Source organism: Haematobia irritans, chromosome 4 (genome assembly GCF_050003625.1).
Source record: "Haematobia irritans isolate KBUSLIRL chromosome 4, ASM5000362v1, whole genome shotgun sequence".
Lineage (NCBI taxonomy): Eukaryota > Metazoa > Arthropoda > Insecta > Diptera > Muscidae > Haematobia > Haematobia irritans.
In genome coordinates, this window is record NC_134400.1 from 203,484,845 (window position 1) to 203,500,073 (window position 15,229).

Genomic DNA, 15,229 nt, shown 5'->3' on the forward strand with positions numbered 1-15,229 from the left:
ATTTTATACGTCTTTGTTGGAGAGGAATATTTTGCAAAATCTACCAAAACATGAAGAAGGGGAATATAATCTACAAACGAAGCATAAAGATCCCACAAAATAGTTCAAAATTTCCTAAAATTTGCAAATTTTACCAATAATACGCCCATCTTGAACTTTGTATTCTAATTCAATTCTAAAATAAAAAATATTCCTATCATTAGTGTCTGCCTTTTATTACAAACTTAATTAGTAGAACATTTATTTTAAAACCCCTATTCGCATTTTATTAAAGAACATATATTTCATTAATGTGTTTTATTTTTGTTTTTTTCATTTTTATTACTTTTTTTTTTAAATCTATACAAAAAAAAAATTAAATTTAAGTTATTAAATAACAATAAACATACTCACTGACATCAGACATTATGGCATGAAATATTAATATACAATGACACATGTTAAATACATGATTCATAATAAATCGATTACACTGGCAAGTTTAGTAAAAATATTTGATTAAAATTACACCTAAGACTAATGACAAGCTGCGCATGAGGTAAGTTTTTTCACTGAAGCTACTGTTGAGACGTATAGTTCCTGATTTACTTTCTGGTAATCTGGACATGGCTGTGATTTGCTCTCCATTCAGTGATGGACGGTAATTCCAATCGATACGATTCGTTTTAGCGATGTGAGCGTAAACACGAGCAGATATTTTGGGTGTACGTTTGCGTTGACGATCCTTAAAATCGACATGATAAAGACCGAACTTTTCACTGTAAATAAAAAGAGAATGATAATGATTAAGTACAAAAATGAAGTTGATGGAATTCGTCAAATAAGAGGTAATTCACCAAGACATAATACTTAATACTAAGTTGATTTATGCGAAAAGAGAATTTCAACTTCCCAGCAAAAAAATTGGAAGTTGTTTCTTTTAAAGCCCATCCCAGAATCCCCCATCGAGTTTTTTCAACTTCCGATGCAGTCCTTTTGGATAAGTGCACAAACATTTCTTCTAATGCGCATCTTGGGATCCCCCAATGATTTTTTTCTACTTCCGATGTAGTCCTTGTGGACAAGTATTAGAAAGAACGCAATCAGGCTATTTTAAGTGCAAATTTTGTACAATTAAATTTTACATAAAAATAGAAAATTAATAAGAAAAACTAAAAAAAAAAATGAAATTAATAACAAGTATATACGGCCGTAAGTTCGGCCAGGCCGAAGCTTATGTACCCTCCACCATGGATTGCGTAGAAACTTCTACTGTAGACTGTCATCCACAATCGAATTACTTGGGTTGCGGGAACACTTGCCGATGGCAAGGTGTCTTAAATCTTCCTAACACCGTAATATATACCACATAGTCCATACGTGGTATATATTAAACTAAAAAAGGCCGATTAAATACGTATATAATTAAGTTTAAAGTTTCTATAGAAATAAAATTTTGACAAAATAAAATTTTGACAACATTTTCGATAGAAGTAAAGTTTGGAAAAAATTTTCTATAGAAATAAAATTTGGAAAAAAATTTCTATAGAAATAAAATTTTGATAAAATTTTCTATAGAAATATGTTTTCTATAAAAATAAAATTTTGGTAGATTATTTTTGGCTCGAGTGGAAACCATGATTATGAACCGATATGGGCCAATTTTTGTGTGATTGGGGATCATCTATATATAACTATAGACCGATACGGACCAATTTTGGCATGGTTATTAGCGGCCTTATACTAACACCACTTTGCAAATTTCAACCGGATCGGATGAATTTTGCTCCTCCAAGAGGCTCCGGAGATCAAATCTAGGGAACGGTTTATAATGGGGTCTATATATAATTATGGACCGATATGGACCAATTCTTGCGTGTTTGTTAGAGACCACATTCTAACACCATGTTCCAAATTTCAACCGGATCGGATGAATTTTGCTCCTCCAAGAGGCTCCGGATGACAAATCTGGGGATCGATTTATATGGGGGCTATATATAATTATGGGCCGATATGGACCAATTTTTGCATGGATGTTAGAGACCATATACTAACACCACGTACCAAATTTCAACCGGATCGGATGAATTTTACTCCTCTAAGAGGCTCCGGAGGTCAAATCTAGGGATCGGCTTATATAGGGGCTATATATAATTATGGACCGATATGGACCAATTTTGGCATGGTTGTTAGAGACAATATACAAACACCATGTACCAAATTTCAGCCGGATCGGATGAAATTTGCTCCTCTAAGAGGCTCCGGAGGTTAAATCTGGGGATCGATTTATATGGGGGCTGTATATATTATGGGCCGATATGGACCAATTCTTGCATGGTTGTTAGAAACCATATACCAATACCATGTACCAAATTTCAACCGGATCGGATGAATTTTGCTCCTCTAAGAGGCTCCGGAGGTCAAATCTGGGGATCGATTTATATGGGGGCTATATATAATTATCGACCGATATGGACCACTTTTGGCATGGTTGTTAGAGACTATATACTACCACCATGTACCAAATTTCAGCCGGGTCGGATGAAATTTGCTCCTCTAAGAGGCTCCGGAGGTCAAATCTGGGGATCGGTTTATATGGGGCTATATATAATTATGGGCCGATGTGGACCAATTTTTGCATGGTCATTAGAGAACATATACCAACACCATGTACCAAATTTCAGCCGGATCAGATGAAATTTGCTTCTCTTAGAGCAATCGCAAGCCAAATTTGGGGGTCCGTTTATATGGGGGCTATACGTAAAAGTGGACCGATATGGCCCATTTGCAATACCATCCGACCTACATCAATAACAACTACTTGTGCCAAGTCGACAGCTTGTTTCGTTCGGAAGTTAGCGTGATTTCAACAGACGGACGGACGGACGGACGGACATGCTCAGATCGACTCAGAATTTCACCACGACCCAGAATATATATACTTTATGGGGTCTTAGAGCAATATTTCTATGTGTTGCAAACGGAATGACAAAGTTAATATATGGGGGCTATGGTGGAGGGTATAAAAAAAGTTAAAAAAGTAAAAAAAACCATAAATTTCATCCCCGCTGGGATTTGAACTTGTGCCGTTTGACTTCTTTTGAGAAGGTTTTGCAAATTACGAAAATTTTTAATTTTTTGTTGATTTTTAATGGAAAGAATATATTTATACGGGGATCCAAACTACTTTTTTGGAAGCTCTTTTTTTGCTGGGTTGTATAATAAGACCCCATAAAGTATATATATTCTGGGTCGTGGTGAAATTCTGAGTCGATCTGAGCATGTCCGTCCGTCCGTCTGTTGAAATCACGCTAACTTCCGAACGAAACAAGCTATCGACTTGAAACTTGGCACAAGTAGTTGTTATTGATGTAGGTCGGATGGTATTGCAAATGGGCCATATCGGTCCACTTTTACGTATAGCCCCCATATAAACGGACCCCCAAATTTGGCTTGCGAGGCCTCTTTAATGTTTCTATCATGATTAAAAAGTTAATTGTATCAATTAATTTATTAATTAAAAAAATTTTCAACTTCAATTAACTTTTTAATTGGAAATATTTTGGTGATATTTTTTTCTGTGTACCAAGCCAAATCATCCGAGTGAGTTGAAATTTGGTACATTGTGCTAGTATATGGTCGTTAACAACCATGCGTAACTAGGTCCATATCGGTCTATAGTTATATATATCCCTCAGATAAATCGATTTCCAATCACACAAAAATTGGTCCATATTAAGTTCATAATTGTATATAGCCCCCATATAAGCGACCCCCATATTTCAATTCTGGCTCTCTACGTACCGTGCAAAAAGTCCATATCGATTCGTAATTATTTGTAGACTTAACTATACATAACTTTTTTGTCTAATATATACCGCGTATGGACTAACTCACAATTTAGAAAACGATGTTAAGAAGTTTTAAGATACCACAACCCAAGTACTTCGATTGTGGATGAACGTCTTTCGTAGAAGTTTCTACGGAATCCATGGTGGAGGGTACATAAGATTCGGCCTGGCCGAACTTACGGCCGTATATACTTGTTTTAATTGATATGTCTTCAATCACGAAAATGATAGTATCAATCACAGTTTTAATTGGCTATAGAAAAAATTCTTGATTAAACAATTAATTGATTTCATTAGCAAATTTCAATTATTTTTTTGATTGATGTTGATCGCAAAACTCAATTAATTTTTTAATTAAAAAGAGGAACTATTTTCAATTACTTTCTGAATTGGCTTAGAGTTTTATTTGGATTAACAATTGATTGTTTGAAATACATTTTTAATTAAAAATTTAAAAAAAATGTTCAGCACATTTTTTAACTGGCATAGTCTTCCGAATTTGATAAAAAAAAATTAATTGTATCAATTAATTTTTTAATTAAAAATTTTAAAATTTTCAATCATTGACTTAATTAACTTATTGTTTCTATCTTTATTAAAAAGTTAATTATATCAATTAATTTATTAATTGAAAATTTTTGAACTTCAATTAATTTTTAATTGAAAATATTTTGGTGATATTTTTTTTTCTGTGTGATTAAAGACATTTCAATTAAAAATAATTCTATCAATTAATTTCATGATTGAAGTCAAAAACTATTTTTTTTTGTGTTCGCTCTTCTATCCACGACTGTACACAGAAAAAAAATTCACGAAAATTTTTACAATTAAAATTGTTATTGAATTTTAACAAATATTCAATTAAAAATTTAATTGATTCAACAATTACAAAAATTAATAGTATCAATTAATGTTTTGATTGGATCAATTAATTTTTTAATTGACTTTTAATTAATTTTTTAATTGACCTTCAATTAATTTTTTAATTTATACTATCATTTCTGTGATTGAAGACATTTCAATTTAACAATTATTTGGATCAATTAATTTCCTGTTTGAATCAGAAAAAAATTTTTTTGTGAGCAGGGATGGAAAATAAAATTTGTAGGAAAGTACAAAAAAGGTCTGTTTTTGAGCGAAAAAGTACTTTTCACTAAATTTCGACAAAAATTCAAATGGAAGACTATTGTCAACAAACTTCTTTAGACTGAATTTTAAAGAAAATAACATCTTTTTTGTCAACTCCTGAATTTTAGTTTTAGTTTTATATCCTCTAAGAAAGACTACCATAGTATTGTAATCGCGGTTGCCACCGTTCAATAGAAATAACTTTTTGACAAAATTTTCTATATAAATAAAATTTTGACCAAATTTTCTTATAAATAAAATTTAGACGAAATTTTCTATAGAAATAAAATTTTGACAAAATTTTCTATAGAAATAAAATTTTAACCAAATTTTCTATAGAAATAAAGTGTTGAAAAAATTTTCTATATAAATAAAATTTTGACCAAATTTTCTATAGAAATAAAATTTTGACAAAATTTTCGATAGAAATAAAATTTTGACCAAATTTTCTATAGAAATAAAATTTTGACCAAATTATCTATAGAAATAAAATGTTGCCCAAATTTTCTATAAAAATAAAAATTTGCCCAAATTTTCTATAGAAATAAAATTTTGACAAACAATAGAATTAAATTTTGACAATATTTTCAAAAAAATTTTTTTTGACAAAAATTTCTGTAGAAAAAAAATTTTACAAAACTTTCCGAAGAAATAATTTTTTGCAAAATAATATTTTTTTGGTAAGTTTTGGTAAGATTTTCTCCAAATATTTGTATATAATTTTTGTCTCAAGTGTCGACCGTGACTGTGAGGCATAGTCTTCTAAGCCACGACCGCGACTGTGAGGTCGACACTTGAGACAAAAATAATATACAAATATTTGGAGAAAATCTTACCAAAACCTACCAAAAAAATATTATTTTGCAAAAAATTATTTCTTCAGAAAGTTTTGTCAAATTTTTTTTCTATTCTTATCTAGAATCACATGTTTTTCAACTAAAACATTCTTGAAATTCAAGAAAATCGTATTTTTGACTATGGCTTTTACAAAATCGAGATTTTCTTCCCGCATGAACTTGTCTGTTTTGCCAAATTTATAAAAGACTACATATTAGCAAATAAGTTTGTTAAAGACTTTCTCAAAATATTAAAATATTTTGTCAAAACTAGTGTACCATAAATCTGATATCGGCTCAAAAATGTCTACACAAACGTTACTAAATCATTCGCGGGGGTACTACGGTACTGACCACAGTGAAAAAGTATTGAAAAAAGTACTATAGTTCTGCATTTTCGATCCCTGCTATAGAGTCATCTAACAATACTTACGTAAAACCGGCCTTCCATTCATAACTATCCATAAGACTCCAGGCAACGTAACCTTCGATATTAGCACCATCTTCCAGGGCATCTAATACGGCACTTAGATACATGTTATAGTAGTCGACACGAGCATAGTCTTCTAAGCCACCACGATCACTCACACCATTCTCCGTTATAATTATCGTAGGATTGTTATACTCCCGCTTAATCCACATGAGCATATTGTACATACCTTTGGGGAACACCTGCAGTTAAAGTGAAATAATAATTATGTTCAGATTATAGAATATATCTAAATAAATTTGATTTTATCGGTGCATACAATGTGGGGAGTACCACTAATAATTCTGTTTGGTGTATTTCCATGAAGTTTAAAACAATTAAACATTGTCCCTACGAGAAAACGCGGCATTGCTAACACTGATGCATGTACGACAGAGTACACTAACTAATTGGCGTTTATCAACCAAAAGAAAGCCAACTGGGAAGGCTTCAGAGAATATACAGATCGATGCTTCAGTGAACACCCGTCTCCTCTCATGTTCATGTTGCCCAGAGGGTTTTCCGGGACATCATCAACGACTGAAGTCCCGCTACGGGACTTCAGTCACATTTGGCGACGTGACTGATCCGAGGAAATGCGCTAGATTCTTCAACCGACAGTTTGTCGAGCATCCCGATAGTGATAGAGCGAAAAGGAGAGCCACTCGTCGCATACAAGACACTTGAGGCACTACTCCTCTCCAGCCTTGTGGAGAATTTTCCAGCTGCCCACCATCAACATGCAATCCGTAAGGTACATAGCACGACGACAGCCTTGCATGCCATTTTGACACATATTAATATGGGACTCAATCAGCCCAAGCCATGTCATAGGACAGTTCTCGTGGCGCTTAACCTATCGAAGGCATTCGATACGGTCAACCATGCCATACTATTCGAGGACATCGAAAATACGTCCCTACCGACAGGAACCAAGCGTTGGGTTCTGAATTATGTTATCTCTGCGGACGCCAGTCGTACGTGGAATTCAGGGACAAGAAGTCAAAACCCCGTGGAGTTAAACAGAGAGTTCCCCAGGGTGGGGTGATCTCTCCAGCACTGTTTAATCTCTACCAGTCCTCAAGTCCACCACCTCCTGAAGGCGTCGAGATTATATGATATGCGGACGACTGTACAATCATGGCATCCGGGCCCATTGTTGATGACATATGCGATCGTTTAAACGTCAACATTGCTGATCTTACCAGTTATTTCACTGATAGAAATTTGAGGATATCTGCCACCAAATCCTCAGCCACACTGTTCACTATATGGACGGCGGAAATACGTAGGCAGTTGAATGTTACAGTCGATGGCGAAATAATTCCGATAGTAAACTACCCCAAGATACTCGGTGTCAGATTCGACAGCCTTTTTGAGTCGTCTGCCCATGCCACTGTAACAAGCTCCGCTGTCCTCAAGTCACTTGCCGGCAGCACTTGGTGAGCAGGCAAAGACACTTTTTTGACTACTTATAAGGCAATTGGCCGGTAAACTATGCAGCGCCAGTGTGGGCACCTCAAACGAGCCGCACGCACTGGAATAACATACAGAACTGTCAGAACGTTGCCCTTAGAACTGCGACGGGATGTCTCCGTAGTACACCCCTGGATCACCTTTATGCGGAGACGAAGATCATCCCAGTGCGTAGATAAAATTATATGTTGTCGAAGTTGTACCTTCTGGGTTGCTATCGCAGTAGACATCCAAATCGCCATCTTGTGGATAGGCAACCGCCACGCAGGAATGTAAGGGTTGATCTTCATCTTCTAGAGCGCGAGATCCAGCGTTACAAAAGTGAGCCTCTAGATCAGGCAGCATATCAGACAGGTCTGAACAGCACTCATGAGGATAATGTAGCTGAAGTGGTGAGAAGCTATAGGTTAATCCGGTTCTCGGAATAGCACCGGAGGAAAGAGACCTCCCGCGGCAGACCAGGGTAGTTTTGGCCCAGCTAAAATCAGGCAAGTGCAGCCGTCTCAATTCCTACCTATCAGTGATTCATAGCAGCGTAGCTGACGTGTGTCCCACCAAGGGCCACATGACACTCATCACCTTTTCGCTTACCCAGCTAAAGTGGTGAGAGGCTATAGGTTAGTTTTGGCCCAGCTAAAATCAGGCAAGTGCAGCCGCCTCAATTCCTACCTATCAGTGATTCATAACAGCGTAGCTGACGTATGACCCACCAAGGGCCACATGACACTCATCACCTTTTCGCTTACCCAGCTAAACCTACCTGACTCACCATCAGATCAATCGGGACGCACCCCGTTCTTGTCGCAGAGTTCCTAAAGGGTGATACGGTCAAAATTTGGTCAAGGGAAAACGCGTGTAAATCGGAGAAATCGTTTATTTAAAAATCAAATTAAATTTCTTTTTCAAGTTCAATTAGTATAAAATTCAGGAAAAATATTCAGTTAGGCTTTCGCTTTTTCAAATCCGAATTGCCGGGCCTCACGCTTGACACCTGCCATCAGATTTTGTACAGCCACCTTGTCCACCTTCTTCGCCGCAGAAAGCCAGTTTGCCTTGAACTGCTGCTCGTCCTTAGCAGTTTTTTTGGTCTTCTTTAGGTTCCGCTTGACAATAGCCCAGTATTTCTCAATTGGGCGGAGCTCTGGCGTGTTGGGAGGGTTCTTGTCCTTGGGAACCACCTGCACGTTGTTGGCGGCGTACCACTCCATGGCCTTTTTACCGTAATGGCAAGATGCCAAATCCGGCCAAAACAGTACGGAACAACCTTGTTTCTTCAGGAAAGGCAACAGACGTTTATTCAAACACTCTTTCACGTAAATTTCTTGGTTGACAGTCCCGGAAGCTATGAAAATGCTGCTTGTCAAGCCACAGGTACTGATGGCTTGCCAATATAGCTATTTCTTTGCAAACTTTGACAGTTTTATGTGCTTGAAAATATCTGCTACCTTTCCCCTTCCTTTTGCCGTATAAAACTCCTGTCCCGGAAGCTGCTTGTAGTCGGCTTTGATGTAGGTTTCGTCGTCCATTACCACGCAGTCAAACTTCGTCAGCATCGTCGTGTACAGCCTCCGGGATAGCGCTTTGGCCGTCGTATTTTGTTTATCATCGCGACTTGGAGTCACTACCTTCTTGTAAGTCGATAGTCCGGCTCGTTTTTTGGCTCGATGCACGATTGTAGACGATACACCCAGCATATTTGCGGCATCTCGGAGAGAGAGAGGTTAGGGTTTCGACGAGGAAGCCACCGTGGTGCAATGGTTAGCATGCCCGCCTTGCACACACAAGGTCGTGGGTTCAATTCCTGCTTCGACCGAACACCAAAAAGTTTTTCAGCGGTGGATTATCCCACCTCAGTAATGCTGGTGATATTTCTGAGGGTTTCAAAGCTTCTCTAAGTGGTTTCACTGCAAGGTGGAACGCCGTTCGGACTCGGCTATAAAAAGGAGGTCCCTTGTCATTGAGCTTAACATGGAATCGGGCAGCACTCAGTGATAAGAGAGAAGTTCACCACTGTGGTATCACAATGGACTGAATAGTCTAAGTGAGCCTGATACATCGGGCTGCCACATAACCTAACCTAACTAACCTAGGGTTTCGCTTGAAACTACCGGCAACTCTCTTTGTCGTCTCAGCGGCTTCCGGTTTTCGATTTCCTCCCCATCCAGACTTCCTGGCTGTCGACAAACGTTCCCCAAACACTTTAATTACATTTGTAAAGGTTGATTTGGCAACTTTTAGCGATTTTGCCAGCTTTGCGTGCGAGTAGCTCGGATTTTCGCGATGCGCGAGCAAAATGTTGATACGCTGCTCTTCTTGCTTGGACGGCATTTTGACAACTGAAGAGTGAATTCCAAAATCACAATAGGAGCAACATTCTACATACACACACCTTCAAAATGAGGGGTGTTCAGGTTTTTTAAATGCAAAATTGAAAGAAATACGTCAAGTTTATATTGACCAGATTTTGACCGTATCACCCTTTAGATCTGGACACCAGTTGAAGTACCAAATCATAGAACTAACTCCATTATTACGAACAATCTTTGTTGTTGAGATTTCATCAAGATTTAACATGAATATGTTTGTTTTTATACCCTCCACCATATTAACTTTGTCATTCCGTTTGTAACACATCGAAATGTTGGCCTAAGACCCCATAAAGTAAAGGGTGTATAAATTGTAAGGGCCGATGTTGAATGTGAACCACACCTAAACGCCAAGTTTTTTGCCAAATTTTATTTGACATTTCTCTATTTCAGAGTTACTCAATTTGAACCATGGAGAGATACACAATCCAACAACGTGTTAAATGGCTCCAAGAAATGGCAACAGTGGATGATCAATTTTCAAAGAAAATCATCTTCAGTGATGAGGCACATTTTCACCTCAGTGGATTCGTCAATAAACAGAATTGCCGCATTTGGGCGAATGAGAATCCAAGAGTGAAATTAGAAAATTAGAGTAATTTTTACAACTTTTCGACTAAGCAGTGGCGATTTTAAAAGGAAAATGTTGATATTTTGACCATTTTTGTCGAAATAAGAAAAACATATATATGGGAGCTATATCTAAATCTGAACCGATTTCAATCAAATTTGGCACGCATAGCAACACTGCTAATTCTACTCCCTGTGCAAAATGTCAACTAAATCGGAGTTAAAAATTGGCCTCTGTGGTCATATGAGTATAAATCGTGCGAAAGCTATATATGGGAGCTATATCTAAATCTGAACCGATTTCAACCAAATTTGGCACGCATAGCAACAATGCTAATTCTACTCCCTATGCAAAATTTCAACTAAATCGGAGTTAAAAATTGGCCTCTGTGGTCATATGAGTGTAAATCGGGCGTAAGCTATATATGGGAGATATATCTAAATCTGAACCGATTTCAACCAAATTTGGCACGCATAGCTACAATGCTAATTCTACTCCCTGTGCAAAATTTCAACTAAATCGGAGCAAAAAATTGGCCTCTGTGGTCATATGAGTGTAAATCGGCCGAAAGCTATATATTGGAGCTATATCTAAATCTGAACCGATTTCAACCAAATTTGGCACGCATAGCTACAATGCTAGTTCTACTCCCTGTGCAAAATTTCAACTAAATGGGAGTTAAAAATTGGCCTCTTTGGTCATATGAGTGTAAATCGGGCGAAAGCTATATATGGGAGCTATATCTAAATCTGAACCGATTTCAAACAAATTTGGCACACTTGACTACAGTACTTATTGTTCTTCTTGTGCAAAATTTTAAGCAAATTAGGGTAAAACTCTGGCTTCTGGGACCATATAAGTCCATATCGGGCGAAATATATATATGGGAGCTATATCTAAATCTGAACCGATTTCTTCCAAAATCAATAGGGATCTATTCTGTGCCAAATTTGAAGTCGATTGGACTAAAACTGCGACCTAGACTCTGATTACAAAAATGTGTTCACGGACAGACGGACATGGCTATATCGACTCAGGAGCCCACCCTGAGCATTTTTGCCAAAGACACCATGTGTCTATCTCGTTTCCTTCTGGGTGTTGCAAACATATGCACTAACTTATAATACCCTGTTCCACAGTGTGGAGCAGGGTATAATAAAATTACAACAATTTCCTAAATAGTTTGTGTTTTTTTTTTTCAAAATCAACATCGGCCCTTGACATTTTAACCACCCTTTAGTCACTGTTGATGGTTTTTCACCTTCTCACCAAAAAACAGAGGCCATTACTTTGCCAGCGGACTTTTGAGTCTTTCCACGCTTCGGAGACGGTTCACCGGCCGCTGTCCACTCAGCCGACTGTCGATTGGACTCAGGAGTGTAGTGATGGAGCCAAGTTTCATCCATTGTCACATATCGACGGAAAAACTCGGGTGTATTACGAGTTAACAGCTGCAAACACCGCTCAGAATCATCAACACGTTGTTGTTTTTGGTCAAATGCGGCACCCATTTTGCACAGAGCTTCCGCATATACAAATATTGATGAATGATGTGACCAACACGTTCCTTTGATATCTTTAACGCCTCTGCTATCTCGATCAACTTCATTTTACGGTCATTCAAAATCATTTTGTGGATTTTTTTGATGTTTTCGTCGGTAACCACCTCTTTCGGGCGTCCACTACGTTCACCGTCTTCCTGGGGCAGAGTCCGGAAACTCATTATCAAGCCAAGTTTTTGCTTCCACCGTATTTTTTCCCCTTTAGAAAACAGTATTTTATCAAAACACGAAATTCCTTTTTTTCCATTTTTTCACAATAACAAAAGTTGCTTCACAAAAGACGCTCTATCTCACAAACTAATTGACTTACAGACGTCAAATTTTGACACGAATCATTTGAAGGTTGGTACTATATACAAATAATATGCATTTAATACTAGCGACGCCATCTGTGTTTCAGACCGGGGACTTATCAGCCAACCTGTTAGACTGAGTAGTCAAAGTGAGCCTTAAATTACGTATTGCCACTTTACTTAACCTATTTAACTTAATAGTGTTTAAATCATATTTAATTGTTAGTTTATTGAAGTATAAATGGATTCCACTTGCTCGATTAGTTGGAATTTTAATCATGAATAGTTCATAGTAATTGTGTTGATATTTAGATGTCACTAATCGCAGTACAATATTTTAACTTTTTTTATTAAGTCAACAAGCAATTTAGGTATTATTATTAATTATTAGTTTATGAATTGTTCCTAATTGACTTACAGATTTTTTTTTTTTTAAATATAAATGATAGTCATTTGATAGCTTACAAGATAGAATAGGTGGGAAAATTGTTTCGAACAACTACGAATAGCACGTGCAAATAAAGCTGACTAATGACCACGATGCTTAGTACTTGGAAAAAAAAAATATTTGTTCTTCTCCGAAATGAAAATTTAAATAAAGGTAGTAAATATCTCTAATTATACAATTATTTTTCGAGCTTTATGGACAGATATAGATTAAGGAACATGGTTAATAGAGCCATTGAAAAGAAAACGCCAGATACAAATCTATACACGCCTGGACTGTACATGTTTCGGTTCGGGCGAATGAACCTTTCCACAGCCTTTAGTATAGATCTGGCTGGGAGAGATAACTCAATTTTGGGCCCTTTATGCTAACTCATTATGGAGAAAACATTTGGGAAATTTCCTCTTACAAATTGAATCATCTTTTCTCCCACTGTACATCATCTTTTCATATAACTTACAAGTCCCTTAATCTTATTTTTATTTCGTTTTGTTACATACACACAGAAAAATTTCACGAAAATTTTTCCAATTAAAATTTTAATTGAGTTTTAAAAAATATTCAATTAAAAATTTAATTGATTCAACAATTTTTTTAATTGAAACAAAAAATCAATCACAAAAATAATAGTATCAATTAATTTTTTAATTGACCTTCAATTAACTTTTGAATTGACATTCAATTAATTTTTTAATTGATACTATCATTTCTGTGATTGAAGACAATTCAATTAAAAATTAATTGGATCAATTAATTTCGTGATTGAATCAGAAAATTTTTTTTTGTGTGTAGTAATGCAACAACACGAAATTTATTTTTAGAAAGCTAATTTGTTAGAATTCACCTAAGTGGTGAACAGTCGAACAAGGTAGTAAATATCTTTTTTTTATACCCTCCACCATACACACAATTTTTTTTTTTTGATTTATTCACGAAATTAATTCATCCAATTAATTTTATAATTGAAACATCTTCAATCACGAAAATGATAGTATCAATCATAGTTTTAATTGGAAATTAAAAAAATACTTGATTAACAAATTTATTGATGTCATTCGAAAATTTCAATTAATTATACCCTCCACCATAGGATGGGGGTATATTAACTTTGTCATTCCGTTTGTAACACATCGAAATATTGCTCTAAGACCCCATAAAGTATATATATTCTGGGTCGTGGTGAAATTCTGAGTCGATCTAAGCATGTCCGTCCGTCTGTCCGTCCGTCCGTCTGTCCGTCTGTCCGGCTGTCCGTCCGTCTGTGGAAATCACGCTAACTTCCGAACGAAACAAGCTATCGACTTGAAACTTGGCACAAGTAGTTGTTATTGATGTAGGTCGGATGGTATTGAAAATGGGCCATATCGGACCACGTTTACGTATAGCCCCCATATAAACCGATCCCCAAATTTGGCTTGGGGAGCCTCCCGGAGCAGCAAAATTCATCCGATCCGGTTGAAATTTTGTAAGTGGTCTTAGTATACGGTCTCTAACAACCATGCAAAAATTGGTCCATATCGGTCCATAAATATATATAGCCCCCATATAAACCGATCCCCAGATTTGACCTCCGGAGACTTTTGGAGGGGCAAAATTCATCCGATCCGGTTGAAATTTGGTACCTGATGTTAGTATACGGCCTCTAACAACCATGCAAAAATTGGTCCATATCGGTCCATAATTATATATAGCTCCCATATAAACCGATTCCCAGATTTGACCACCGGAGCCTCTTGGAGGAGCAAAATTCATCCGATCCGGTTGAAATTTAGTACGTGGTCTTAGTATACGGTTTTTAACAACCATGCAAAAATTGGTCCATATCGGTCCGTAATTATATATAGCCCCCATATAAACCGATCCCCAGATTTGACCTCCGGAGCCTCTTGGAGGGGCAAAATTCATCCGATCCGGTTGAAATTTGGTACCTGATGTTAGTTTACGGCCTCTAATAACTATGCAAAAATTGGTCCATATCGGTCCATAATTATATATAGCCCCCATATAAACCGATCCCCAGATTTGACCTCCGGAGCCTCTTGGAAGAGCAAAATTCATCCGATCCAGTTGAAATTTGGTACATGGTGTTAGTATATGGTCTCTAACAACCATGCAAAAATTGGTCCATATCGGTCCATAATTATATATAGTTCCCATATAAACCGTCCCCAGATTTGACGTCCGGAACCTCTTGGAGTAGCAAAAGTCATCCGATACGGTTGAAATTTGGTACATTTTGTCAATATATGG

The 15,229-nt window shown here is 36.7% G+C and overlaps 1 protein-coding gene across 1 annotated transcript in view; it reads right to left on the reverse strand.

Annotated features, from left to right (window-relative positions):
• Positions 1-295: 295 nt before the first annotated feature.
• The window catches only part of LOC142233912 (myrosinase 1), a 95,976-nt gene continuing 81,042 nt past the window's right edge, over positions 296-15,229 (reverse strand). The window contains exons 5-6 of the mRNA XM_075304974.1: positions 6,228-6,466; positions 296-758 (exon numbers count right to left, since the gene is read on the reverse strand). Coding sequence (XP_075161089.1) covers positions 482-758; positions 6,228-6,466 — 516 coding nt within the window. The 3' untranslated portion in view covers positions 296-481. The remainder of the gene's footprint in view (positions 759-6,227; positions 6,467-15,229) is intronic.